This window comes from Cibotium barometz, chromosome 64 (assembly GCF_041138505.1).
Source record: "Cibotium barometz isolate CiBa-2024 chromosome 64, ASM4113850v1, whole genome shotgun sequence".
Taxonomy (NCBI): domain Eukaryota; kingdom Viridiplantae; phylum Streptophyta; class Polypodiopsida; order Cyatheales; family Cibotiaceae; genus Cibotium; species Cibotium barometz.
In genome coordinates, this window is record NC_141109.1 from 22,411,065 (window position 1) to 22,438,063 (window position 26,999).

The 26,999-nt window shown below is 45.0% G+C and overlaps 2 protein-coding genes across 2 annotated transcripts in view; one reads left to right on the top strand and one right to left on the bottom strand.

The window, feature by feature from the left end:
* Nucleotides 1-26,999, top strand: part of LOC147603422 (uncharacterized) — a 51,769-nt gene that overhangs the window by 7,718 nt on the left and 17,052 nt on the right. The gene's annotated exons all lie outside the window — the stretch shown is intronic.
* LOC147603423 (uncharacterized) lies at nt 8,691-9,337 on the bottom strand. The gene has a single exon (XM_086796705.1). The coding sequence runs from the start codon at nt 9,335-9,337 to the stop codon at nt 8,747-8,749; it is 591 nt and encodes a 196-aa protein (XP_086652831.1). The 3' UTR covers nt 8,691-8,746.

Below are 26,999 nucleotides of genomic sequence, written 5' to 3' on the forward strand. Positions count from 1 at the left end.
ACAGTGCCAGTCCGTGCTGTGAGTCTCCCTCTAGAATGATGTCTGTGAGGATTACTGTTATTACTTAGTATTTCATCCACTTATCTGTGTATTTAAGACTGAAACTGAAAGTCAACTTGAGAGACTTGAACACAGATGTTTGATTGATTGATTGAAACTGTGATACAACAGGCTCCTGAGTCCTTATATAGGAGTCCAAGAGACACGAATGAAAAGACACATCCCATGACCAATAGTCATGACTCTAGGTGAAGAGACACATCCTTTGGACGAATAGCTGCAACCATTGGGTGAAGAGTTGCAACCTTAGAGCGAAGGGGTGTGACCAGTCGTCGAAGGAGTGTGGCTCTTGATGAAGAGGCATGTCTCTAGAGCGAATAATCGTGACCATCCGAGTGTAGGGGTCCTCTGTAATCATGTCACTTCAGTATCTGTAACCATGAGGAGACTGTGTATAATGAACTAAGTCACAATCGTGACATTCCCTCCCATTTAAAATAAAACCCATGTGATTAAATGAGAGTCTGTCGTCTGCCAAAGAATTCTTGGAGGAGTTGAGGATATTGTTGCATTTCTTCATCTGTCTGCCAAGTAGAATCTGACTCATCTAAGTCCATCCACTTAACAAGAAATTTTGTAGTAATTTTCCGTCTTGTTTCTTTCTGACGAACGTCAAGAATCTTCTCAGAAACAAGAATAATGTGATCATCTTCAATCTCAGGAACATAAGAAGATAACTCCGGAATAAATGAATCTCCTTGTATGTATTCCTTGAGCCAAGAGATGTGAAATGTCGGATGAATTTTTCCCCAAGATAGTGGAAGATCCAACTTATAACTGACAACTGAAATCTTCTTTATAACTTTAAATGGACCATAGAAACGCGGTGGCAACTTCGGAAAGACTGACTTTACTGTCTTATATCGATGCGGTGCAACATAAAGCAAAACCAAGTCACCTTCTTGAAACTCAGTATGCCTTCTGTGCTTATTCGCATACTTTTGATACTTCTGCTGAACATGAACCAGTCTGTCTCGAACTTGCACAAGAATATCTTGCATTTCTTGAATCAACTGATCTGCTAATGCCACCTTGTGTTGAAGAACAAAGTTTGTAGGCACAAGCGGAGTGTGACCATATGCTGCTTGAAAAGGAGTCATTCCAGTGACTGAATGCGGAGAATTATTATAAGCAAACTCCACAAGAGGCAAATATTCTTCCCAAGAAGCTAATCTTTTCTGAATATAATGTCTAAGCATTTCTTCCAAAATTTGATTTACTCTTTCTGTCTGTCCGTCTGTCTGAGGATGATAAGCAGAACTGAATAAGAGATTCGTACTGAGAGATTTGAATAAGGAAGTCCAAAAATGTCCAGCAAACTTCGGATCTCTGTCAGAAACAATAGATCTTGGCAATCAATGAATTCTGAAAATATGCTGTACGAACAACGCTGCAAGATCTGGAGCAGAAACTGTCTTCTTGCAAGGAATGAAATGTGCCATTTTGGAAAACCGATCAACCACTACTAAAATTTGAGCATTGCCTTTTTGCGAACGTGGCAAAGTAGTGATGAAATCCATGCTTATGCTTTCCCATCTTTCCTGAGGAACTGGCAAAGGCTGAAGCAATCCTTGAGGAAGTTGTCGTGAAGCTTTCATAATTTAACAAGAGTGACAAGCTTTAACAAACTTAATAACATCCTGTTTTGCTGTCAGAATATGCAGCGGAGGTGATGACCAAATCAGGGATCACAAGAGCAAAAGCAAAAACGCAGGTAGAAAAACAGCACAAGAGAGAGAGAGATGTAGGCGTGTAACTCTGCTCTATATACACAAGAAGATCCCGAGATATGATACAAATGAGGTATGGGGACTGGGGTCCTATATATACCTCCCATAGAGGGCAGTCGGCCAGCAGAAGGAATGCCCACGACTGATGAAAAGACCCACGACTGCATAAATGCAGTCGGCCAGCAAAACAGGTGCCCACGGACTGATCAAATCCAGTCGACCAGCAGCCCTGAAGCCCACGACTGATGTAGATCCAGTCGGCCAGCAATAGGGTGCTCCTGGCATCACTTGGCAGCCCTCCCAAGCCTCAGAAAAAATGGGAAAAATAGGGGAAAAATGCGGAGAGTGGGGAAAAATGGGAAAACACCTCATAAGGGCGGGCACACCCACAACAAAGGCCCTGGTGTATAAAACTAGACAGGAGATGACTTCTAACACCCCCTCTCAGCTCCTGGCTATGTAACCAACCACTGGGAGCTGGGGTGCCGCCTGAGCAAATCCTGAGAGCGACTTCGTGAAGAGGTCCACCGTACTGTCCTCTGTCGAAGAGAACTCCAGCAAGATGTCATCAGCAACGATCTGTTCATGAACAAAGTGCCTCTGGATGACCATGGGTTCCTCCATTGGAAGCCCAAACCTACAATGTAACCTCCTCCTGCTCCGTAAAACTGCTCCTGGGCCATAAGTAGATCTCCTCGTGTCCGGATCTCCTCCCTAAACCGAGTCACTCCAACCGTGGAGTCGGACTCCATCCAACAATCCCCCTCCTGTGTACAAGAGTCCATGATCCTTCGCATGCCGCAGAAACCACAGGAAACGCAATCCTGCCTCACAAAGAGACATCTGCAACCATGAGCTCAAGGAAGCTCTCGTCCAATTTGGTGTCCATCAACCAGATCAATGAACCATACAGCTTCTGAGTCACAGAGACATCACACTACTCACAAGGATCAACACCTGTTACGGTGCACAAACAAGTCCTGGAAACCTGATGAAACCTGTCAACCACCCCCTCTGAATCCGGAACCACAAAGCTTGGAGAAACCACCTCCTTCTGCAAGTAGTCGCCTGTCACCTGCCTGGCTTTCCGAAAGGTCCCCGTGGAAAGAACATCCTCAACTACTGGAAGTTCTATGTCCCGAACACGACGAGACATCAGAGCATAAGTGACCTATTCAGCTTCCTCTGACTCACGAACACAAGAACTACCAACCTCAGTACTGGAAAGTTCTTGCCAACTGCTGCCATCTACTGGCAAGCTATCCACCATCTGGTCTCGGAAAGCTCGCACCTGCAACGTATCCACACCTGAGTAGCTATTACCCCCTCATCACAATCTTGAGGACCTGGGAGAGAGAGTGCCGAAAGCCTGTAGACTCCATTCTCCACTCCACCTTCCCAAACCACTTGGCCTGTTGCTTTGTCCCGGAGAGCAACAAAATGCTCATCAAACTCCACCCGTACGCCAGTCTTGCAAACCTGATGCACTGACAACAGATGAAAACCAAGTGCCGGAACATACAACACCTGGGAGGAATGCTTCCCCCCTCTGCCATCGGGAACTATCTCCATCCTGCCCTCACTGTGAACTGGGATAGTGGACGTATCCCCAGTAAGAATATGACCAGAAAGCCTGCAGAGATCCTGTAAACCGGAACGGGAAGGAGTCATGTGCCTGGAAGCACCACTATCGAGAATCCACTCCCGAGTATCCGTTGCGGAGAATCCTCCAATCTCCTCCCTGCCTGAAGAAAATGGAACATCGGTGTCCATCACCTCCAGGTGCACAAAAGCCGGAGTCTTCATGATTGCTGAGGAGTCTTCACCCTTCTCGGTCTTCCGCTTGGGACACTGCCTCCAGTAGTGGCCTTTCTCGCCACAATCATTACAGGTCCTCTCTGCCTTCAGTTTCTCGCGGTCACTAACGGACATCTTCTCAGAAGACTTCTCCGACTAAGCCTTCCCCTTGCCCGTGTTATGGCCTTTCGACCGTTGGCCAGTTAAGGCCTCCGAACCTCCACCGTGAGGAGGGTTCGTAAATCGTTCCTCCTGGTCCAAGACCATGGGCACAAGCTCCTCCCACGTGATGGTGCTGAGCCTGCCATTGGTAATCAACGACGAGTAAAATGCTGAGTACGAAGAGGGCAAATGTGACAGCAACGTGATGGCCATGTCCTCTGACGATATCTCCTTCCCAGCCTAAAGAACTTCCTGCTGAAGAGCCTGCAGCTTGTTAATATGCTCCCGCATCGTCGACGACTTTGTAGGGCTCATAACCCGCATCTGTACTTCCAAGGAAATCCTCTTCATGGGCGATACCCTGTTGTAAAGTGAGGCCAAATGCTGCCATATACCTCTGGCCAGCGTCATATGCTTTACATGATTAATTACATGTGGTGTGCAATTGAGGAAAATAAACGAACGGACCTTGGCGTTGACGCGATCCCACATGTGCGTCTGGGCCTCCCGGTCCTTTCGGGTTGACGGTAACTCCCCTTCCTCTACTTCCGGCCGTGGAACACCAACAACGACGAAATCGGTGAGGTCATAAGACTCCAGAACGGATTTCATCATCACCTTCCATATGCCGTAGTTGCTCCCGTCCAACTGACGGTCCACCGGGAACGTGGGGAGTGTCAGGATCTTCACATGTCTCTCGGCCATCTCAAACAGATCTGCCATCGCGGGGATGTACTCTGAAAAGGGTGGGTGGGTGGGAACAAAGAAGAACTGATACCTGCAAGTGGCTGTCCAGCAAATCAGCCCGCCTTCCTCTTGCTTCTCCTCTTCCCGATCAGCCCAAAACAGTCCACCAATCAGCCACAAAACAGTCCCCCTCTTGCTCACACAAATCCCAAGACCTATCTAGAGCCTAGGGCTCTGATACCATGTCAGAATATGCAGCGGAGATGATGACCAAATCTGGGATCACAAGAGCAAAAGCAAAAACGCAGGCAGAAAAACAGCACAAGAGAGAGAGAGATGTAGGCGTGTAACTCTGCTCTATATACACAAGAAGATCCCGAGATATGATACAAATGAGGTATGGGGACTGGGGTCCTATATATACCTCCCATAGAGGGCAGTCGGCCAACAGAAGGAATGCCCACGAGACTGATGAAAAGACCCACGACTGCATAAATGCAGTCGGCCAGCAAAACAGGTGCCCACGACTGATCAAATCCAGTCGGCCAGCAGCCCTGAAGCCCACGACTGATGTAGATCCAGTCGGCCAGCAATAGGGTGCTCCTGGCATCACCTGGCAGCCCTCCCAAGCCTCAGAAAAAATGGGAAAAATAGGGGAAAAATGCGGAGAGTGGGGAAAAATGGGAAAACACCTCATAAGGGCGGGCACAACAAAGGCCCTGGTGTATAAAACTAGACAGCAGATGACTTCTAACAGTTGCATCTGAGGCCAAAAGTATGTTGCTGATAACAGACGATATGTCTTGTTAATTCCAAGATGAGCTGCAAAGGGTACTTCATGATGCTCTTGAATAAGGAGTTTCCGCAAAGATGCATTGTGAGGAACACAAATGCGATCTAAGTAATAAAGTAAATCATCTGCAATTGTATATGCGGCAAACATATTCATTTCTGCAACAGTAGGATGAAGAGATTTGAGAGCTCGAAAGACATCTCCAAAGTCTCTATCTGTCAAATACTCATGCTTAAAACATGCAGGAATCTCCATCTGCACATTTGAGATAGCAAAGTTCGTAGCTCGAGGCATGCGGCTCAAAGCATCTGCTACCACATTCTGTAATCCAGGAACATAGAGTATTGCCATGTGAAAATTCGCCAAAAATTCAACCCATCATCCTTGACGAGGATTCATCACTGGCTGAGTAAAGATGTAAGTCAAAGACTGATGATCTGTCTTAACCACTGAATTTGCTCCAAGAAGATAATGCTTCCACGTTCTATAAGCATGAACAATTGCCAAAAATTCCTTGTCATAAACGGGATATCGCATTTGAATAGCCGAAAATTTATGACTATCAAAAGCAATAACACGATCATTCTGCATAAGAACGCCTCCAGATGCTCTATCCGAAGCATCTGTCATGACGTCAAACGGCTGAGTTGGATCCGCAATAGCCAAAACAAGCGTAGTTGTCAACGTATGCTTAAGATTATTAAAGGACTTTTCAGCTTCAAGTGACCAGTGCAATTTATCTAACTTTGTAAGGGCCGTCAAAGGAGCAGCAATATCTGAGAACTTGTGAACCTTGGTGTGGTAAAAATAAGCTAATCCCAAGAAAGATCGCACATCTGAAATGGTAAGTGGCAAAGGCCAATCAACAATGACCTTTATATTCTTAGGATCAACTGCAATACCATGTCCAGAGATGATGTGTCCAAGATATTCCACATGATCTTTGAAAAACTGACTCTTCTTCTTGTTGATGTACAAGACATTCGTACGGAGTACCTCGAAGACAATCTGCAAATGCTGCTTGTGATCTGCTAAAGTCTTACTGAAGACCAAAATGTCATCCAGATAAACGATGACAAACTTATCCAAGTAAGGACCAAAGATGTCATTCATCAAAGTCATGAAAGTAGCTGGGGCATTGGTTAACCCAAAAGGAATGACCAAAAATTCATAATGTCCATACTTTGTTCTGAAAGCTGTCTTATACTCATCTCCAATTCGAATCCTGATTTGATGATAGCCTGACTTCAGATCAATTTTCGAAAATACCTTCGCACCAAGCAACTGATCAAAGAGCTCATCGATGCGAGGCAAGGGAAACTTATTCTTGATTGTCTGCTTATTAAGGGCACGATAATCAATGCAAAGTGGCATAGAACCATCCTTCTTCTTGACCAATAAAACTGGAGCACCAAAAGGACTTTTGCTTGGACGTATATGACCTTTATCCAACAACTCTGCCAATTGTCTCTGAATTTCTTGAGATTCTGAATAAGAAACTCGATAAGGAGCTCGAACTGGCGGTGGTTGTCCAGGGATTAGATCAATCGTATGATCTACAGAACGTCGAGGAGGCAATGTCGTTGGCAGCTTGTCAAAAAATAAATCCTTATAAGGTTGAAAGAAGGGCTGCTGTAAATAAGAAATATCTGATGGCGAGGATTCCGATTGGTCAATTGTATTGTCTTCTGCTTCTCGCAACATAACTAAGGCAGAAGTGCTGTCACGTTTACGCACTAAGCGTTTGACTTGCATAGCAGAAACCACAGTAATCGGCTTAGAATTAAACAGACCTCGTAATTCCATTTCTCGATGATTATGATAAAGTCGAATGGAATGATCTCGAAAGCTGATCAAAGGATCATACTCATATAACCAAGACTGTCCAAGAATCATGTCATAGTGTGACAAAGGCATAATAGAGAAATTCAGCTGATCTTGATAGTCCTGAATCTGAAAATGCGACTGCTGAATCCGTTTGCTGCAATGCAGGAAAGAACCATCTGCAAGTTCCACTTGGAAAACTTCCGCACTCTGCTGAGTAGGTAATCGCAACTTGCTGACGAGAGTAGTTCCCACAAAATTAGTTGAGCATCCACTATCAACAAGAACATTGATAGGATGCTGGCCAATAAATCCCAATAAGCTCAAAACTTGATTGGAAAGGTTAACAGGCACTGAAGTATGGTTGTGGGCATTTAACATTAAAGCACTGACAACTTTAGAAACTCGCACTGCATGAACCACCTGCTTGCCTTTTTCTGGCGCAGAAGGATGATGAGGATGTCCATGTTCACCTTCTGGGAAACATTCCATGTTAGAATTTTGGTGAGAATTATGCTTTGGGCACACATACCACCTGTGTGGTCCATTGCAAATTGTGCAAAGACCTGGGGGGTTGTCTTGAGAGGTTGAAGGTGCCGATGTAGAGGCTTGCTGACCTGCTGAGGTATCGCGGCGAAAATTGCGGCGATTGTTGGGTCGGCGACCTTGCGAGTTGCGTCCTCGATTCCGATTGTTGTTGTTGGAAGAGGATCCTGTTTGTGAGGCTGCTGCCTGACCTGAAAATCTAGGCCGAAAGGGCTGTTGCCGAGTAGATTGCTGACCAGAGGATTGGGAATGTTGAGACTCAGGTTGAGATAAATTTCCTCTGCGATTGTGCTGGGAGAAACGAGCATTGTTTGAGGACCGATTGCCAAAGAAGGATGTCCTGGGTTGTCGTCGTAGATCTCCAAGGCGCTCTACGTAGGCAATGGTAGCATCTATGGTGAGAGGGTTAAACTTCTGCACATCTTCCTGTAAGTTGGGTTCAAGCCCATCGATGAAGCTGTGTAGCTTGTCAGCGGGGCTGAGGCTCTCAATTTCCAGAGTTAATCGTTGGAACTCTGTGATATATGCGGCTGAGGATCCTGTTTGCCTCAAGCAGCGGAGAGCAGACCGGGCATGGTAGTCCGCACTGACAGGTTCAAAGGCCTTGCGGAGGGCGCGCCGGAATTTATCGCAAGTAGGAGTGTGCTTACCATCTGCAACACGTCGTTGCCACCATAGAAATGCTGTATCCTTGAGTAGTGAACTGGCTAAAGCAACCTTCTTGCTTTCGACCAAATCGGTATTGGTCAAATATACCTCCATTTTGAATATCCATTGGTCAAGCACGCGCTTGTCGCGGCGACCATTATAAGGGGCAGGCAGTTTGACATCGAGTTTCTTTTTTTGTGCAGCAGTAAGTATTTTATAAAGAAGTTGGAGTTCTGCATTGTTTACCTCGGCAGTTGGATCTGGTTCATCTTCATTTTCTGCTACCGAAGTCTCTGAAGAAGATGGTTGTGGATCACTGGCTGGTGTGCGCGCTGGATGGGGCCGCTGCAACTGGTCGAGTCGTCTGCTGATGGTAGAGAGACTTGTCGAAAAAGTCTGCTGAAGTGTCTCCATCTGCTCGCGTAATGATGTAATGGCCTGCATTTGCTCGTCTTGTTGCTGGCCCTCCTCCTCTGAGATAGATGGCATGTTGGAGCTGCTAGAGTGAGTAGCGCAGAGAAGCTGGTGAAGTATGTGGTACTGCTGGAGGAGAGAGTGATAGTGAATCGTCTCCCAATTCTGCTAAGAAATTGGAGCCTAACTCCGAAGGCTCGTAGTCTTCCACCTCGTCGAGAGGAGGTGTCTCTGCAGGGGTTAATGGAGTGTAATCTGGCACAATGAGCTCGCTGTATACTCGAACCAAGGGTTGAAGCGAGATGATCTGGTTTACTGCATCCACACGGTACTCGTCCAGGGAATATGCAAGATGTGGGTACCGTCCCAAAATAAACTCGTAATGAGCAAGATGGTGTGCTGGACACGTCAAGTAAATATGCCAGATCACCCACGCCTGTAACTGAGTGGCGTGGCGGTGACTGACGTATAATAAATAGTCCAGGGGACCTGGTACATGAACTGGAGCCGGAACAGGTTTTGCAACAGGTTCGGGTAATGGGGCGGGCTCCGGTGTGGGTGTATCGGGTATAATAATTATTTCCGGAGCTGGGCGAGGATTTTCGGGCAATATGACTTCCGGGACGTCGTCTATGTACGAGATGTAAGGCTCTGGCTGATTGCTGTTGGGTTCCATTGGACGCCTGGTTGAGAAGGTGAATGTGTGCCAGAGTGGAGAGAAGTACCTGGCGTGATAGATCCGTCCCTGGAACAGCGTGAGAGAGGAGCGAATGGGCTGGCCGGCGGACTATTTCGTTGCGCTGGCCCCATATTCGCCTTTTTTTTTGGACTTATCGAAAGGGCACGTAAGTTAATAAAAAGGGCCGCCCAAGTGAATTAATGGGCTGGCCGGCTGGGAAGGTTGCCGTTTATTAAAGCCACGAAAGGCTGCGCGTAGAAGAGACCTGCACTGGCTGAATTGCAGTAATAGCGCACAAGCGGCCAAGAGGTGCGCAGCCATGGGGCATAGCGAAGAGGTGCCATCTCTTGGGAAAAGGTGCGCTGCAGTGAAGAGGCACCATGCGATGAAGAGGCACCAACGCTGATGGAGGAAGTGCGCATGAAAGGGCACGACCCGATGAAAAGGCACACAAAGGGTTACCGGCAAGTCACCTCCGCACACATACCGGGTATGCCCCACACACACATCTATGTATGTGTAATTAGTAAAGAAGTTTTAGGGTTACCTCATACTCGTAAGTGTAGGTTCCATCTTTCTTCTGCTTCCATACAACGCCGGGTAGGGGAGTAGAGCGGAGAGGGTGAGAGGCTCACAACCGTAGGCCCGGGAAAAAAATTTTGCTCTGATACCACTGTGAGGATTACTGTTATTACTTAGTATTTTATCCACTTATCTGTGTATTTAAGACTGAAACTGAAAGTAAACTTGAGAGACTTGAACACAGATGTTTGATTGATTGATTGAAACTGTGATACAACAGGCTCCTTATATAGGAGTCCAAGAGACACGAATGAAAAGACACATCCCATGACCAATAGTCATGACTCTAGGTGAAGAGACACATCCTTTGGACGAATAGCTGCAACCATTGGGTGAAGAGTTGCAACCTTAGAGTGAAGGGGTGTGACCAGTCGTCGAAGGAGTGTGGCTCTTGATGAAGAGGCATGTCTCTAGAGCGAATAGTCGTGACCATCCGAGTGTAGGGGTCCTCTGTAATCATGTCACTTCAGTATCTGTAACCATGAGGAGACTGTGTATAATGAACTAAGTCACAATCGTGACAATGTCAGTGGTTCTGTGTATCTGGTATGGTACCGGATGCCAGATCACTGAGTAGATAGTGGTTAGGACAAGGGGCCAGCCCATAGGGCTACCCCGGATCTTAGTGTGGGCATGGGAATGGTGTGGAACCAACCCCATGAGGGCCAGGAAGGCCCAAGCTGAACCCACCAACCATGGAGGGGCTGTAGGACAGCCCTGGGGCAAGCTAAAGGCAAAATTTAGGAGAAAACAGCCTTTGCATGGCTGTAGGGCAGGTATGGGGCAGCCCATACAGGCTGCCCAGCCCTCTTGAGGTTTGCAAAAGCTATGTCCACCCAATCAAAAGCAAGCGCATCATGTCCAGCCTTTTAAGGAAAAAAAGCAGCATTTTATGTGAATATTTTCAGCATTTATTGCTGAATTTTCACCAGTTGTTGGACATCTATGCTGGCTGCCTGTTTATCTACTGGCCGACTGCTGTTTGGGAAGTAGTATAAATAGTGGAGGCCACAATCCCATTCATTTATCTCATTATTCACCAAGAGCTCAAGCAAATCAAGGGCTAGACAAGCCAAGGGAATTGCTAAGCAAAGGGGTGGAGAACTGAAGGTCAAGGGCAGGGATTTTCCAGCCAAGAAAAGGTCCAAGATTGCTGTGTGACCGACCAGCACCCCCCTTTACTATAAATAGCATTGCCCATACCTTATCATCCAGGTACCACTTCATCGCCATATCAGGTACCATCTGGCCGCCTACAAGCAGAGGCTCTCATCTGCATTTTTCCTCTGCTGGTCCAGGCCGCCAACTTCAGGGCTCACATCAGCCAACATCAAGCTGTTATCTGACACTTACATCAAGCCTTCTTCTGCTCACATCTGCGTTTCACCTCAGCATATGTCAGCGCCTACATCAGAGCATATATCAGTGTTTATACATCAGCTTACATCAGCGTTTTGCTTCAACAGACATCTGCGTTTTGCTGCAGCTCACATCCGCGCTTCACATCAGCCCACATCTGCGCTTACATCAGGCTTACGTCAGGGTTTATATCAGCGTTTATCTCAGCCTTCTTCAGCGCATACATCAGGGCTCACATCTAGCATATCTTGTGCGTTTTGGCACAGCCCTTGGGACAGCAGCCCTCTCTGCTACACATCGGGACGGCAGCCCTCTCTGCTTCAGGTACGCAGCACCCATGTCACCTGAGCTTGCACCACTTGGGACGGCAGCCCTCTCTGCTCCAGGTACGCAGCACCCGTGTCGTCAAAGACTACACCACCATCATCGTCATCGGCGTTACCTTTTTCTGCTGCCACTATCACCTCAAAGTGCTTTGCCACACATCGACGCGAGCCTTTCGTCATCGACCGTGCTTCAGCTCCGACGTCCTTCTCTACTTCAGCACTGGTCTTTTTTTTTTGCTCAGAGTCACCTCTCATATGAGGGCTCTTGTACGTATCTACACTCACCTTTTTATATATATTCACTCACATATTTCATGCTGTGTGGTTTTACTCTGTTCTCTCGTATATTTGGTCCTTCTGTCCTTTTGCCCTCACACTGTGGTGACAAGGGTGCTGCGTACCTAAAGGGTGGTGAGGAGCAGAAGGGCTGCTGTCTCGAGTGGTGCAAGCTCTGGTGACAAGGGTGCTGCGTATCTGAAGTGGTAAGGAGCAGAGAGGGCTGCTGTCCCAAGTGGTGCAAGCTCTGGTGACACGGGTGCTTCATACCTGAAGTGGTGTTGATGGTGAAGACAAGTAGAGAGTGGGCTGCCGTCCCGATGGTGTAGTAGAGAGTGGGCTGCTGTCCCTATGGTGAGAGCTGAGGAAAAACGCTGAAGTGCTCTATGTAACAGAGGGGGCTGCTGTCCCAACTGCTATGATAAAACGCTGATGATAAGGTGATGTAAGCGCTAATGATATGCTGATGTAAGCGCTGATGAATGCTGATGTAAAACGCTGATGATGTGCTGATGAATGCTGATGTAAAACACTGATGATGTGCTGATGAATGCTGATGTAAACACTGATGTGCTGAATGTAGCGAAGAGGGCTGCTGTCCCACGATGTGGCCTATAGCAGCTGTCCCGTGATGTGGCTAGATGAGAAAACGTTGAGGTGCTGTCTTGTCAGGCGAAGATGATGACGCTATGTGGTGTAGAGCCCGGCAGAAGCAGCAACAACAGCATATGAAGTGGTACCGGATATGATCAATGATATGGTACACAAATGATGACTGATAAGGAAAAGCTATATATACTATGGGGGCTGCTGGTCAGTCAGCCTAAAGGTTGTCGGCCAGCAGCAAAGACACAAAATCCCCAAATAAAACCAAAAATACCCAAAAAAATCCCCTTTTTAGGGTTGGGAGAAATACTGTTTTCACACACCCAACACTATGTATTGTCTCTCTTCTTTCTCTACACTCTTATTCTCATTACATTTTGCTTTACATCGTCAAGAATAAAGGGCCAAAAATTATCTATCAAAATATAATCCTCGTCTTCAAGCTTCTGCATGTTATGGTAGCAGTGGAGCTTTGCCTTTTGGTGAAGAAATTCAATCAAGAGAAATTCGCTTGTGGTTGGTTTATAGACCCTGGAAGCACTCCCCATTCCGGTGTGACTCCTGTCCTTGAAGGACGGTTGGTTTTCAGCCTCAGGAACGCGACCGGAAACATCTCACTCACACACAGTGGATGGTTTGTTTGCCGTCAGGAAGAACCTTGACCACTCCCACTATGGCGACCTCTGACGATGAGAGAGAACAACTGCTCTAGGAAGAGACTATCACTTCTGCAGCATCAACAGCATTAGTGAGCACGCCTCTCATTGGGGACCAGATGCAAGCGATGTTCCAAAACTTCATGAATCTCATAAAGCCGCCCTCTCGCCAATCCCTACCCCAATCCCTACCTCTACTAACTCCACTTAGGGGTTAATGCATTGATGTAAACGCTGATGATGTGCTGAATGTAGCAGAGGGCTGTTGTCCCACGGTGTGGCCTGTAGTTGTCAAATCCCCACGGATCTCCTCGTGATCGTTCTTGGTACGAGACTCGAATCCTGCAAACAAACGAACAAACAAACAACAAGGTGGTGCAGGCTTGACTCACCTCCCAACCATGACAGCCGTGGGTAAGCCCACAGTCTTGGCTGTCCCCACCGAGCCACGAGCTGAGCTAACTAGGTTGACGTACTGACCAATCTCCTCCTCGCGACGTCCCATACCGCCACGAAGCTGCCCTCGCGGGCCTCGAGATTGCTGCCGGCCTCGGCTGCGTAAAGCAGGTGCACGTCTGCACTAGATCCAGGCTCCAAGACCATAGAGCTCTCACAAACTCGCGAGACTCTCTATATCTCAATAACTAACCTTGGCCACCCTTTTATAGGCTCTTGGCCGGTCATCGGGCATCCACACTTGGACGCCCGCCCGTCCATTCTTGGGTGCCCGCCCGTTAGTATATCCCTAACTCAGCTCGTCAATCAGCCTGCCTAGCTCCAAGCTTCCCCAAGCCTTGAAACTAGTCTTGCGTGCGTGTAGCACACGGTAGATACACACTGTGCACATGACATACTCCCCTTCCTCTAAGAGCTCACTCCTGAGCTCACTACAAAGCCAGGGTAATCTCTCTAAAGAGTAGTCAATGTCTCCCATGTAACGTCCTCCTCAACACGATCCTTCCACTTGATCTTGTATTCCGTGATAAGCGTATTATGCAATCTTCTTTCACGAAATCCAAGAATCCTTTCAGGTTCGTGCGGAACAAATGTCATGTCCTCGACATCTATAATTTCTTGAGGAGTAATCAACTGATTTGCTCCACCCAGTACTTCCTTAAGTCTACTGACATGAAATACAGGATGAACTTTCACATGAGAAGGTAAATCCAATTCATATGCAACTGAACCAATCCGTCGTGTAACACGAAATGGTCCACAGTATCTAGGGGATAATTTCGGAGATCGACCTATCCGTAAAGTCTTGAAATCTTTCGGAACTCGCAAATACACCATCGTTCCTTCAGAGAACTCTCTGGGTGAACGATGTCTATTAGAATAAAATCTGTCTCGGTCTTGAGCACTTCTAATAGATTCCTTCGCAACTTGTAACATTTCCTGCATATCTTGCAAAAAATTACGTGCTGCATCATGCTGAAGTCCTGAGAATCCTACTGTAACAGGTGATCTAGGTTGAAAACCATACAGAAGCATGAAAGGACTAAACCCTGTACTCGTATGCTTAGTACTGTTATATGCAAATTCTAACATAGGAAGATAATCCTCCCATGAACTCTGTCTTTTGGATACATATGCTTGAAGCATATCCTCCAAAAAATCTGATTCACTCTTTCAGTCTGGCCATCAAATTGAGGATGATCTGAGGAACTCAAATTCAAAGTTGTTTCCAACTTCTCAAAAACAAGTTTCCAAAAATCACTCGTAAACTTTAGAGTCCCTATCATTGACTATGTCCTGCGGTAACCCGTACAGTCTAAACAATTGCTCGATAAACTGCCGTGCTAATTGCGTAGCTGTAATAGTCTTCCGGGTCGGTAAAAATCTAGCCATTTTTGTCAAGCGATCTACCACAATCCAAATAGAATCGTGGCCTTGATGTGTTCTTGGCAATCCGGTAATAAAATCCATGGAAATACTTTCCCATTTATTACTTGGGATTTGCAAAGGATGCAACAACCCAGCCTGTCTAAAGCGTTTAGCTTTATTTGCCTGACAAATTTGACACTTGAGAACATAATCTTCTACATATCCTTTCATCTTTGGCCAATAAAAAGTGTGTTTCACTAATGATAACGTCCTGTGTACCCCAGGGTGTTCAGCAGAAGAGACGTCGTGACACTCCTTAAGAATCTTGGACCTAATGTTCGGGATGTGTGTACACAAATTTTGTCATTACGGAATAGTAAACCATTCCGAATCATCCACTGGCCTCCTGCAGCCTGAATGGTAGACTGCTCAGTCATTAAGTCTTGGTCAATCAATGAGCTCTCGTCCTGGATCTTCTGCCAAAATGGACCAAAATAACTATCAGTCCTGCAAAGCCCTCTCAATGACTGAAATAAGTCAATAGAAATCTCAGTGAACGACAAAGAATTCACCTCTCTAATTCGACTAAGTGCATCTGCAACACTATTCATGGACTCTTTCTGATAACGGATCTCAAAATCAAAATCTTGCATTAACTCAGCCCAACGAGCTTTCCTTTCTCTCAAATCATCCGCATCACACACATTTGATTGACTGATGATCAGTCAATACCACAAACTTGGAGCCATATAAATAATGTCTCCAAACCTTGAGAGCATGAATCACAGCATAAAGCTCCTTCTCAAGGGTTGGCCAACGAGATTGAGTGTCGTCTAGCTTTTTACTTTCAAAAGCAACCGGTCTACCATCTTGAAATAGAGCAGCCCCGATAGCATAGTCACACTGGCATCAGTTTCAAGAACATAAGGCCGACTAGGATCAGGTAATGCTAAGATAGGTGCTTCCTTGACTTTATCTTTCAAAAGTCTGAAGGCCATATCCAAATCGTTATTCCAAGTGATAGGCTGATTTGACTTACGTCCACGACCTTTCAATAAGTCGGTCATTGGTAGTGTGAGCTGAGAGTACTCCCGTACAGATTTTCGAAGAAAAACAACAAAACCGAGAAAAGAACGAAGTTGTTTCACTATTCGCGTTATAGGCCAGTCCGGAACCTTCTGAACTCGGTCATAGTCAATGCTCAATCCATCTCGAGTGATCTTGTGTCCCAAGTAAATGATGTCGGTCATAAAGAACTCACATTTACTTAACTTAGCGTATAGTCGATTCTGTCTTAAAACAGAAAAGACAATCGTGAGGTGTCTGACATGATCCTCAAGAGTACGACTATATATCAAAATATCATCCAGGAACACCACCACAAATTTTCCCAAATGTTCACGAAAAAGATCGTTCATCATCTGCTGGAAAGTGGCTGGAGCATTGGTTAACCCAAAAGGTAATACGAGAAACTCGTAATGGCCATACCTAGTCCGAAAGGCGGTTCTTTCAACATGCCTTTCATGAATACGTATCTGGTGATAGCCAGTACGTAAATCGATCTTCGTGAAATATTTCGCTCCTGCTAATCGGTCAATCTGGTCATCTGATCTAGGGAGAGGATAACGGTTCTTAATGGTCAGCTTATTCAATCTCTTGTAATCTATACACATTCTCCAAGTATTGTCCTTCTTTCTCCTAAGCAACACAGGTGCACCCCAAGGTGATTTACTTGGACGGATCTGGCCCATCCTCAAATGATCTTCGAGTTGTTTAGCCAACTCATCTTCCTCAGCTTGGCTCATCCTGTAAGGTGGAATACTGACAGGATGAGCACCAGGGATCAAACACACTTAATTCATTTACATCCATGGAAGGGATGAGAAAGGAAGAAAGTGGAATCAATACACAATGGAAAGCGGTATACAAAGAAGAATCCATTATATTTCCAAAATCAATTGTATTTACAAGAGGTCCCTGAGAGGGATGAATACAATCACCTAAAATACTATACTTGGTGTCCCTATGCTGAAAAGAAAAAATATGACTAGACCAATCTATCTGGACTTGAAAAGTCTTACCTTCGAACGGGCACTAGTGCTTGTGCAAAGTGCCAAAATGAAGTGCAACAATGGAAAGCCCAAACTTCCCAACCTACATTGCCCAAAGCAGCTACTGTAGATGGCAAGGGCCACAACCAATCACTAGGTTTGAGGACGAGAGCCTCTGGCTTCAAGAACTGGACCAAAGTGCGTAAACTTACTCTAGACCAGAAAGCTCAGGCAAGTAAGACTCGAGGTAAGCTTAACCAACGTGAGCAAATCCAATATAGAAAGGCAGAGTCACATTGTCATACAATAGGGCATACTTCTAGGGCATGCCCTAAGAAACCCCTTGCCCAGACTGCAAATCAAGCCTCAACAGCTTCAGTGGTGAGCCAAGCTCCCACATAGACCATCCAGGATGCCTTTAGTTCTTCGGCTCTCCTAGTTCTACGCCTAGCGCCATTGTCAACCGAGAGCTCAAAGATAGCAGAAGGACACCCATGGCCCAGAGTATGAGCACAATGAGTTGCTCATATCTTTTGACTACATAGGTGGCCAAAGAGTCATTGTCTTGTTTGATAGTGACATTACGGAGGATGTGATTATGGAATAGGCTGCTCGGCAGGCGGTTTCCATTGACTTCGATAGACGAGTAGGGTGAGGGATTTAGCAGAGGTATATCACGAGTATCAAGTTTGAGGCTCGTAGTGCTAAATCGGTCATCCAGGGAACATAGTTTGTGCGGGATTTCATGGTTGCCCTTCTTCTATGAGCAGACATAATCCTAGGGATTCGTTGGTTTCACAAGTTCCACCCAAACATTTAGGGACTTGATTGGAAAGGGTGGCTTCATTTTCTTGGATGACATACTTGTTTTTTTAGCGACAGTAGAGCAACACAACATTGACGTCAAAAAAGTGATGAAATTGCTGGAAATCAACGAGCTTTATGTCAATGAAAAGAAATCGGAGTTTTATTTGTTTAGGTTCATTACCTTGGATGTATTATTAGTGCTAAGGCATTCGATTAGATCTTGCCAAAGTAGGAGAAATCTTGAATTAGGAGATTCCACATATGATGTAGGGTCATTTGTGGGAATTTGCCATGCACATTCCACCCACATTGACAAGTTTTCCGACCTCTCGATAGCTCTTACAGATCTCTATTCAGGGTGTCAGGACTCGTAGGCAGTGCATCCTCATGACTCCACATGGATTAGAGGCTTTCAAGGACCTCAAGGTTGCTTTAGCCATAGTCACAAGAGACGGGGGACGGTAACGGGGGACGGGGACGGGAATGGGACAAGGGACGGCCATATGTAGGGAACGGGGACGGGGGTAGGAACAACACTTAAAAATTACTGTTGGCGCCACCTACTCGCCTATATGGGCAAAGCTTGCATGCCCATGGCCGTGCACCGCCTCCATGAGGGGATCGGGTGTGATTGACCTCATCCCACCATGTCCATCCCATCGTCCTTCTACGGGAAGTTGGAACTTGAACTTTGAAGTGCCGCCGCCAGGTGAGTGTCATGTGCAAAGATCTTATTCGGAGTCAGAGTGGTTTTGGAGACCGGGCCGGGTTTTCAGTGAGAAGGGTTGCGAGAGATGGATGGATGACAGAGGGGTTCAGGGAACAGAATGAGATGATGACAGCCATCCAAGAACAGGTTGGAATCCCGTCATCAAGTTTAGCAGAGGGGAATGTCATGTGCAAGAATTGCCATGGACATTCTCTGGAGCTAGTCCAGAAGGGGCGGCCAGACAAAGATCATTAGAACCAGGACTTGGAGCATAAAGTGCAAAAGTGGCGAGCGTTGGACTAGGAGAAGGACCAAGGGGACCAATCATGCGTAGAAGAGCAAGATGGATGCTGTCGGCTGTACCAGAAGTCCTATTGGCTGCAAGAAAAGCTGTCGGCTACAAGAGGGCTCAAGTCGTGAAGCGATGTTGCATTAAATGCCTAGTCGGCTGGCCGACCAACAGTCGGCCAGTACTACCTTTGTCCAAGGGCCTATATAAAGGCGCATTTGTTCATTGATTGATTCATTCACTCCACGAGGGAGTGGGTCCTTTATGTAGGACTGTTTTGGGTGATTACACCTTTTCATGAAGGCAGCCCATGGCTGTAGATTTAGGGGTACCTTTTTGTACCATATGAATATATTGAATTTCCAGCTATCTCTCTCTCTCTACTCTCCCTTCTGTCTGCGTTTTTGCTGAAAGAAGACTCCCAGAGCTTCCGCGTGTTACAGTGAGGGGGATGCCATGGATGATGGATGCCTCCTTGTCACTTGATAGCTTGAGAGAGAGTGAGAGAGTGAGTGAGGCTTGAGCCTTGAAAGTTGAGGGAGAACTTGAGCGTGAGGGTGGATGGGGGGGGGGGTTGTGTGTGAAGCTTGAGAGAGTGTGTGTGAGGGATAGAGTGTGTGAGTCTTGAGAGGCTAGAGATTGCTTGTGTGAGAGCTTGAAACTTGAGACCCTAGTCCTTGAGGCTTGCCGCTTGAGGGAGAGAGAGTGCGTGTGTGAAGCTTAAGCTTGAAGTGTGAGAGAGTGTGTGTGTGTGTGTGTGTCTTCTTATAGGGAGGGAGGCAAGAGAGAGGCCAAGGCCCAAAGCCTCAAAGGCTCAAGGCCTATGGGCCAAGGCTAAAGGCCCACGAAAAGCCCCCCCCAAATGGCGTGAAAAAAATGGTCAAAAATGTGACTGTTGTCCAAACATTAACCTGGGACGTTCTCCGAAATGCCGTCCCTTGTGAGGGGCGCCCAGCTGGGAACATCCGTCCTCATCCCAAAGTGTTCCCGAGATGACATCCCCCCGTTCTAAGGGTCCGCTCCCTCCGTCCCCTGTGACTGGCTTTAGCACAGGCTCCTTGTTTAGCGCTTGTCTCATGGGATGTTTCATTCCAGGTAACCACCGATGCAAGGAACATCGTCATTGGAGCTGTACTACAATGTAAGATTTCTCCTCAGCTTGTATAATGAATAAGCTTTTACCTAAATCCCCTGTAATCATTCCCTATTTCTGAATACAAGAAAATATTGTTTTTTCTTGTTTTTGCCTAGAGAGAAGATAAATTCTAGTGAGAGGTAATTCAATATTGAGATATATTTAGATATAAAAATTCTTCTAATATCTAAAATATATTTTCTTGAAATAGAAGTTCAAAATAAATTCTCTAATGTGTATTAAGAATCAATTAAAAATGATATAAGATACCTTAGTCTAAGAGTCTAGATTTTCAAAAATCTGGATTATGGTCCAATTAAGGTTCTTATGGACCAATAGGATTAATCCAAGTGTTGGGATGAGATAAATCCAATGAATAAAAGAAAATACCCAAAAATGAGTAAATGCTCACATAAGATGAAGAGTTGACTGAGTACAAGGTTTATTAGTTAAAAATTAAGAGAGATTACTAAAAAATGAGATATTTTGGAGAAATGATGAATTTTTGACACCTTGGTAAGGAGGGGGAGACCTTTGAGATAGGCGCCTCCTTCACATGTGTGGGAGGGTTTTTAATTCAAAACAATTGTGATATTTTTATCTCTCCTCTCTCTTGGATCAAACTGGATTAAAAGGGGAGCCAAACTGGTCCAAATCTTGTCCAAATTCAGTCAAACTGAAGCTGAAAAATTCTAGAACTCAGTTGGACTCAATTAGTGGCCTCCCTCATCTATAAATAAATCGTCATTCTTTTGTATTCTCATTTGTGAGCTATACCATGCTAGTATTACATTAAAATAATCATATTTTTTATTATTCCTTAAAAATCCTCTACTTTTGGGGAGCTTGGAGCTTCTCTCTCTCTTCAACAACTCTTGGAACTCTCTTCTGACTTGCTAAACCAATTCATTGGTTGGGGACTTCACTTCTAGAAAAAGAAATAAGCTAATCCTCGAGGTAAGAATGAATTTTATGGTTTTTTATTAATATTCTCAAATGACTTCTCTTCTCAACTCCTCTCAAGCTCGAAAAGTTTTCTAATTGTTTGTTTTAAATTCAAATCAAGCTTTTCCTAAGAATTTTAATGTGTAATCAAGAAAAAGTTAATTTTTATGCTTATTTAGAATACTTTCTTATGTATATTTCTCTCTCCAAAAAGAATAGTCATTCCTATGGCTAATTCTTTAGCAAAAGAATGCTTCTCATTGATAAATTCTTAATTCAAAACTTAATTCTTTTGAATTATTTATAAGTAGTTAAAAACTACTTTAATTGATTCTAAATGAGAAAGGGATAATCCTATCAATTTGGGAAAAGAGAAAAAATAGAAATAGCTTAATCTAGTGGAATAATCATAATTAAGTTTATGATTATGGATAAAATTATGATTTAAATTCATAGTTTAGATTTAAGCTTAAGAATAGATTTTCTATCATATTTACATTACAATGTTTTATTCTTTTTAAGAAAATTAAAAATTATCAGTAATAACAGCGAAGCTATGGTAAAATGTTTAGAAAATAATATATGTCTTATTTTTATGCATAATGCTAAAAAAAGACTTCCTACCATATTCTAGGATTGGACACCCTATGCAAAAAGAATGATTTTTATCATATTCATGCAAAATAAATTTTTAGTATTTATGTATAAATATTCAATTTAAAGAAAAGAGAAATTTTTGATAAATTTACTTTTATGCGGAAAGAGAAATTTCCATAATAATTGAGATCCAAGTAATTAAATAGTAAAAGATAAATTTTTGGCGTATTTAAAATAATGGATATTTTTATTTAATTAAAAAAAAGAATTTTAGATAAATTTATTTTATGCATAAGAAATTTTTAAATGATAAAAGAGAAATTCCCATGACATTTGGAATTTAATCATTTAAATGCAAAAAGAGAGATTTTAAGCATATTAAAAAAATTGGATATTTGTATGGACTTTAAAAGAGGATTTTTTATGGTATTTTAAGTAGAGAAAGGTTTAAATTAAATTTTGGTGACAAAAGAGAAATTTTAATCATAATTCCACCTAGAAACTTAGGGTTGATAATTAAATTGGTAAAAAGAATATTCTTAGATATTTTAGGTGAATAAATCATTAAATTGATATTTATCCAAAATTAGATTAATGGAAGAAGAGTATTTTTATAAAAACCTGATATTCTTATGTTAGAAGTCATCTTCTGTCTTTTATTTTGACACCAGGACCTTTATTGTGGGTGTGCCCGCCCTTCTAGGTATTTTCTCATTTTTCCTCACTCCCCGTATTTTTCTCCCATTTTTTCCTATTTTTCTTGGCTTGGGTGGTTGCCCTGTGGTGGCAGGAGGACCCTGTTGTTGGCCGATTGCATTAGTATACATACTGGAGCTGGCCGATTGATTTGCATGAGTTGTGGACTTCACAGATGCTGGCCGACACCCTTGCTGCTGGCCGACATTAGCAAGTCGTGGAGTTTTGTGGTCCTGTCGGCTGCCCTACAACAGGCCGACTGCACTATGGGGGCCATATAAAATGGCCCCACACTCCTTGCCAGTTTTGTATCATTCCGGGATTCTTTTTGTGTATATAGAGCAGAGTTACACGCCTCTTATCTCTCTCTCTCTCTTGTGCTGTTATTTTCTGCATTGCGTTTTGCTCTTGTGTTCCCAGATATGGTGATCATCTCCGTTGCGTATTCTGACATGGTATCAGAGCCTAGGCTCTAGATAGTTCTTGGGATTTGTGTGAGCAAGAGGGGGACTGTTGTGTTGCTGATTGGTGGACTGTTCGGGATTGTTTGGGAAGAGGAGAAGCAAGAGGACGGCGGGTTGATTTGCTGGACAGCCGCTTGCAGGTGTAAGTTCTTCTTTGATCCCACCCACCCATCCTTTTTTCAGAGTACATCCCCGCAATGGCAGATCTGTTAGAGATGGCCGAGAGGCATGTGAAGATCCCGACACTCCCACGTTCCCGGTGGACCGTCAGTTGGATGGGAACAACTACGGCATATGGAAGGTTATGATGGAATCTGTTTTGGAGTCTCACGACCTCGTTGATTTCGTCGTTGTTGGGGTTCCACGGCCAGAAGTAGAGGAAGGGGAGTTATCGTCGATCCGAAAGGACCGGGAGGCACAAACACAATTGTGGGATCGTGTCAACGCCAGGGTCCGTTCGTTTATCTTTCTCAACTGCTGACCGGCATGACCGCGATAAACTAAAGGCAGAGAGGACCTACAATGATTGTGGCGAGAAAGGCCACTATTGGAGGCAGTGTCCCAAGCAGAAGACCGAGAAGGGTGAAGATTCCTCGGCAGCAATCATGAAGACTCCGGCTTTTGTGCACCTGGAGGTGATGGACACCGATGTTTCATTTTCTTCAGGCAGGGAGGAGGTTGGAGGATTCTCCGCAACGGATACTCCGAAGTGGATTCTAGAGAGTGGTGCTTCCAGGCACATGACTTCTTCCCGTTCTGATTTACAGGATCTCTGTAGGTATTCTAGTCACATTCTTACTGGGGATACATCCACTATTCCAGTTCACAATGAGGGCAGGATGGAGATAGTTCCCGATGGGCAGAGAGAGAAAGCATTCCTTCTAGGTGTTGTATGTTCCGTCACTTGGTTTTCATCTGTTGTCAGTGCATCAGGTTTGTAAGATTGGCGTACGGGTGGAGTTCGATGAGCATTTTGTTGCTCTCCGGGACAAAGCAACAGGCCAGGTGGTTTGGGAAGGCGGAGTGGAGAATGGAGTTTACAAGCTTTCAGCACGCTCTCTCCTAGGTCCCCAGGTTTGTGAAGAGTGGCAGTCTGGTAATGGCCACTTAAGTGTGGATACACTGCAGGTGCAGGCTTTCCAGGACCAGATGGCGGATAGCTTGCCAGTTCATGGCAGCAGTTGGCAGGAACTTTCCAGTACTGATGTTGGTGGTTCTTGTGTTCGTCAGTAAGAGGAAACTGAACAGGTAACTTATGCTTTGATGTCTCGTAACACCACTGTTGGGGTAAAGGCATTATGCCCACCCTTATAGTGTGTACAAGCCCATAAGTTATAGTACATAGTACACTTAGTACTTTTAATGTACTAAGTGCACTATGTGTACTAGTGCAATATACATGTGTGATAGGGGAGTCACACACACCTCTCTTGGTGAGTTGACTTATCCCCACAACTCTCTCTCTCTCTCCCTTGTTCTCTCTGTGTATGTCTCCCACATGAAACTCTAACCCTAATGAGCTCTCCCATTCAACTGGTATCAGAGCTTAGGTAGCTGTCTTGATCCTCTCCCTCTTGGTGCTGATTTTTCTCTACTAGTTTAAAAGCCATTTTGCTGGTCGTACCCTGATTTCTCTGCTGGTCGCCATCCAGACACACGGCAGCAGTGCTGCGTGTGTAAAACTGTTGCTGGCATTAGATGAGTTGAGTCCTACGAGGCGAAGCGCAAATACACGAATGTGGCGCAGGCTGGCGAGCGCGAACACACAAGGCGTGAGCAAAGCAAAGCGCTACTAGGCGGAGGCGGCGAAGGCAGCAACGCGTGTAGCGCAAGCCACTAGGCGGAGGCGGCGAAGGCAGCAACGCGTGTAGCGCAAGCCACTAGGCGGAGGCGGCAACATTGAGTCGGCGGCAGCTGGTAGGCAGGCGAGCGAAGAATAACACCAGAGCACGCTGCCCAACCAGGCAGCGCAGAGGGCTGCCCAGCCATTCGTACCTGCTGGAGCATCTTTGCCTGGCGGTAAAGTAACGGATCAGGTTGCAGGAGAAAGGGTTGTCGGTAGGACTGGCTGAAATGCTCTGTCTCTCACTGTGGGGTTGGCGATGGGCAAATGCAGCATTTTGCTGAAAAGCATGCCAAACTAGAAGGATTCAGGTCTTCTTTCCTCTTTCAGCACAATTCTTTCTGCAACAGCAGCATCAGCAAACCCCCCTTTTCCTGCAACAAAAAAAGAAAAGAAAAGAAAATAACCTGAGGTATTTGCTTCAATTTTTTGGAATTTGCATGTCCAATTTGCAATTGAGCAGGTACAATCATCAATTGAGCAGGTCAGGTGCCGAATGGCTCAAATTTGAGCACAATTGGCAAAATTGGTGACATTGGTCACAATCAGGATCAATTTGCAGGAAATTGGATGTCAAAATTTGGGGCTTTTGATGTAATTGTGCAATTAAGCATTCATACATGCTGTATGATGTGAGAAATCGCACATTCGGGCAAAATTGCAGCAAATTGCAGTGCAAATCAAGGGACTTTTGTGCCGATTGGGTCGATTTGCATGCAGGCACTCGCATTTGATGCTTTGGGCAATGTGTTGATGCGTGTCAAGCACTCAATGTGCCTGTAAATCAAGGGGTTTTTATGTATTGGATGTATATGTGACCAGGGGGAAGCATTGTGAAGACTCTGGATGCCTTCATGTGCGTTTATGTACCATGTATGATCAGAAATTGATCTTAAATCAAGGGGCTTTTCAAGATTTTATGCTTGTTGAACTTGGCAAAGCAGCAGGCAAGACTTTTATGCCTTGAATCCTCAGAAATCAGCTTGCAGTCAAGGGGCTTTTGCCCAATTTCTGCTCGGGACTGTTGTATGCAGTGGTCGGGACTGTAAAAGTCTGATTTTCACTCATTTGGACAACCAGGAGAGCATTTATTGCTACTGTACCTGCTGGTACAGATTTGTACAAGTTTTGGCATGGCTGCACATTGATTTGAGTGACCAAAAGGCTCAATTTCAGCTGCTATACTTGCCGGGACAGGTTTGGTACATCATTGGTGAGCACTTAGTACTGTTGTACAGTACTTTGGAAGGGGAACAGAGCACATTTAAGGTGCTGTCCTAAATCTGCAGCAACCAGATTTTGGTGATTTCATCACATACAGTGGGAGTAGAGTTGCATTTGTGCTTCCGCAGTGGGAGATAAACTTTGGGAGAACAACTGTGAGCACTTTGTGTGCTTCTGGTGCAGTGTTTGCAGATTTTGCAGGGAGTCAGGCATTGACAGGTTGCATATTGCTATGGCAACCACAGGTGAGACCTCTTCATTGCTTCACATCAAGAAGCTTGAAGGCTCACATAACTATGACATTTGGCAAACCCAGTGCTATAATGTGTTGCTCCAGAAGAAGCAGCACAAGCCCATCAAAGAAAGGGGTGTAATGCCCGCTTCTCTTACTGCTGAAGAGTGGGAAGATATGGATGAGCTGGCAAGATCTACTATCATGTTGTCTGTGTCAGACTCTTTACTTTTCAGCATTCGTGAAGAGAAGACAGCTTGGGGAATGTGGCAAAGATTGCAGGACTTGTATGCCCAGCAAAGTGCCTCAAGCAAAGTGTATTGGTTGAAGAAACTCATAGGTCTTCAGATGAAGGAAGGGGCGTCTATGACAGCCCATCTAAATGAGTTTAATGGTATTGTCAGCCAAGTTATAAATCAAAAGTTGGCAATGGATGATGAGTTCAAAGCCACCTTTCTCTTATGCACTTTGCCAGAGAGTTGGGACACATTCAAGACAGCCACTAGCAATTCGAATGCTATGCTGTCATATGCAGATGTTGAGGGTGCTCTTCTTCAAGAGGAGATGAACAGGAAGAACAATTCTGTTGGAAAGTCCAATGCAATGAATGCACGTGGGAGATCCCAGCAAAGGGGTAAAAGCCAAGAACGGGGAAGGAGCAAGTCTCGCTCCGAACTTAGAATGCCATTATTGTGGAAAGAAGGGACACATCAAAAAGCAATGCTACAAATGGAAAAATGATCAAAAGGAAAAGGGAAAAGGCAAAGACAAAGACAAAGATGAAGCCAAAGATGTAAAGCCAAAGGGCAAAAGTGGAGTCAAATGTGTCACATGCAGGTGACAGTGAGGATGAGGTCCTATTCACGTCTTCACTTGATGCCCATTCACTTCTTACAGGAGATGGTCATGGTATGCACTCATGGATCATTGATTCAGGTGCCTCCTTTCATGTCACAGGTTGCAGAGACTTGTTTGTCAGGTATACTGCTGGCAATGAAGGAGTAGTTTATTTGGGTGACAACCATGCATGCAAGATTC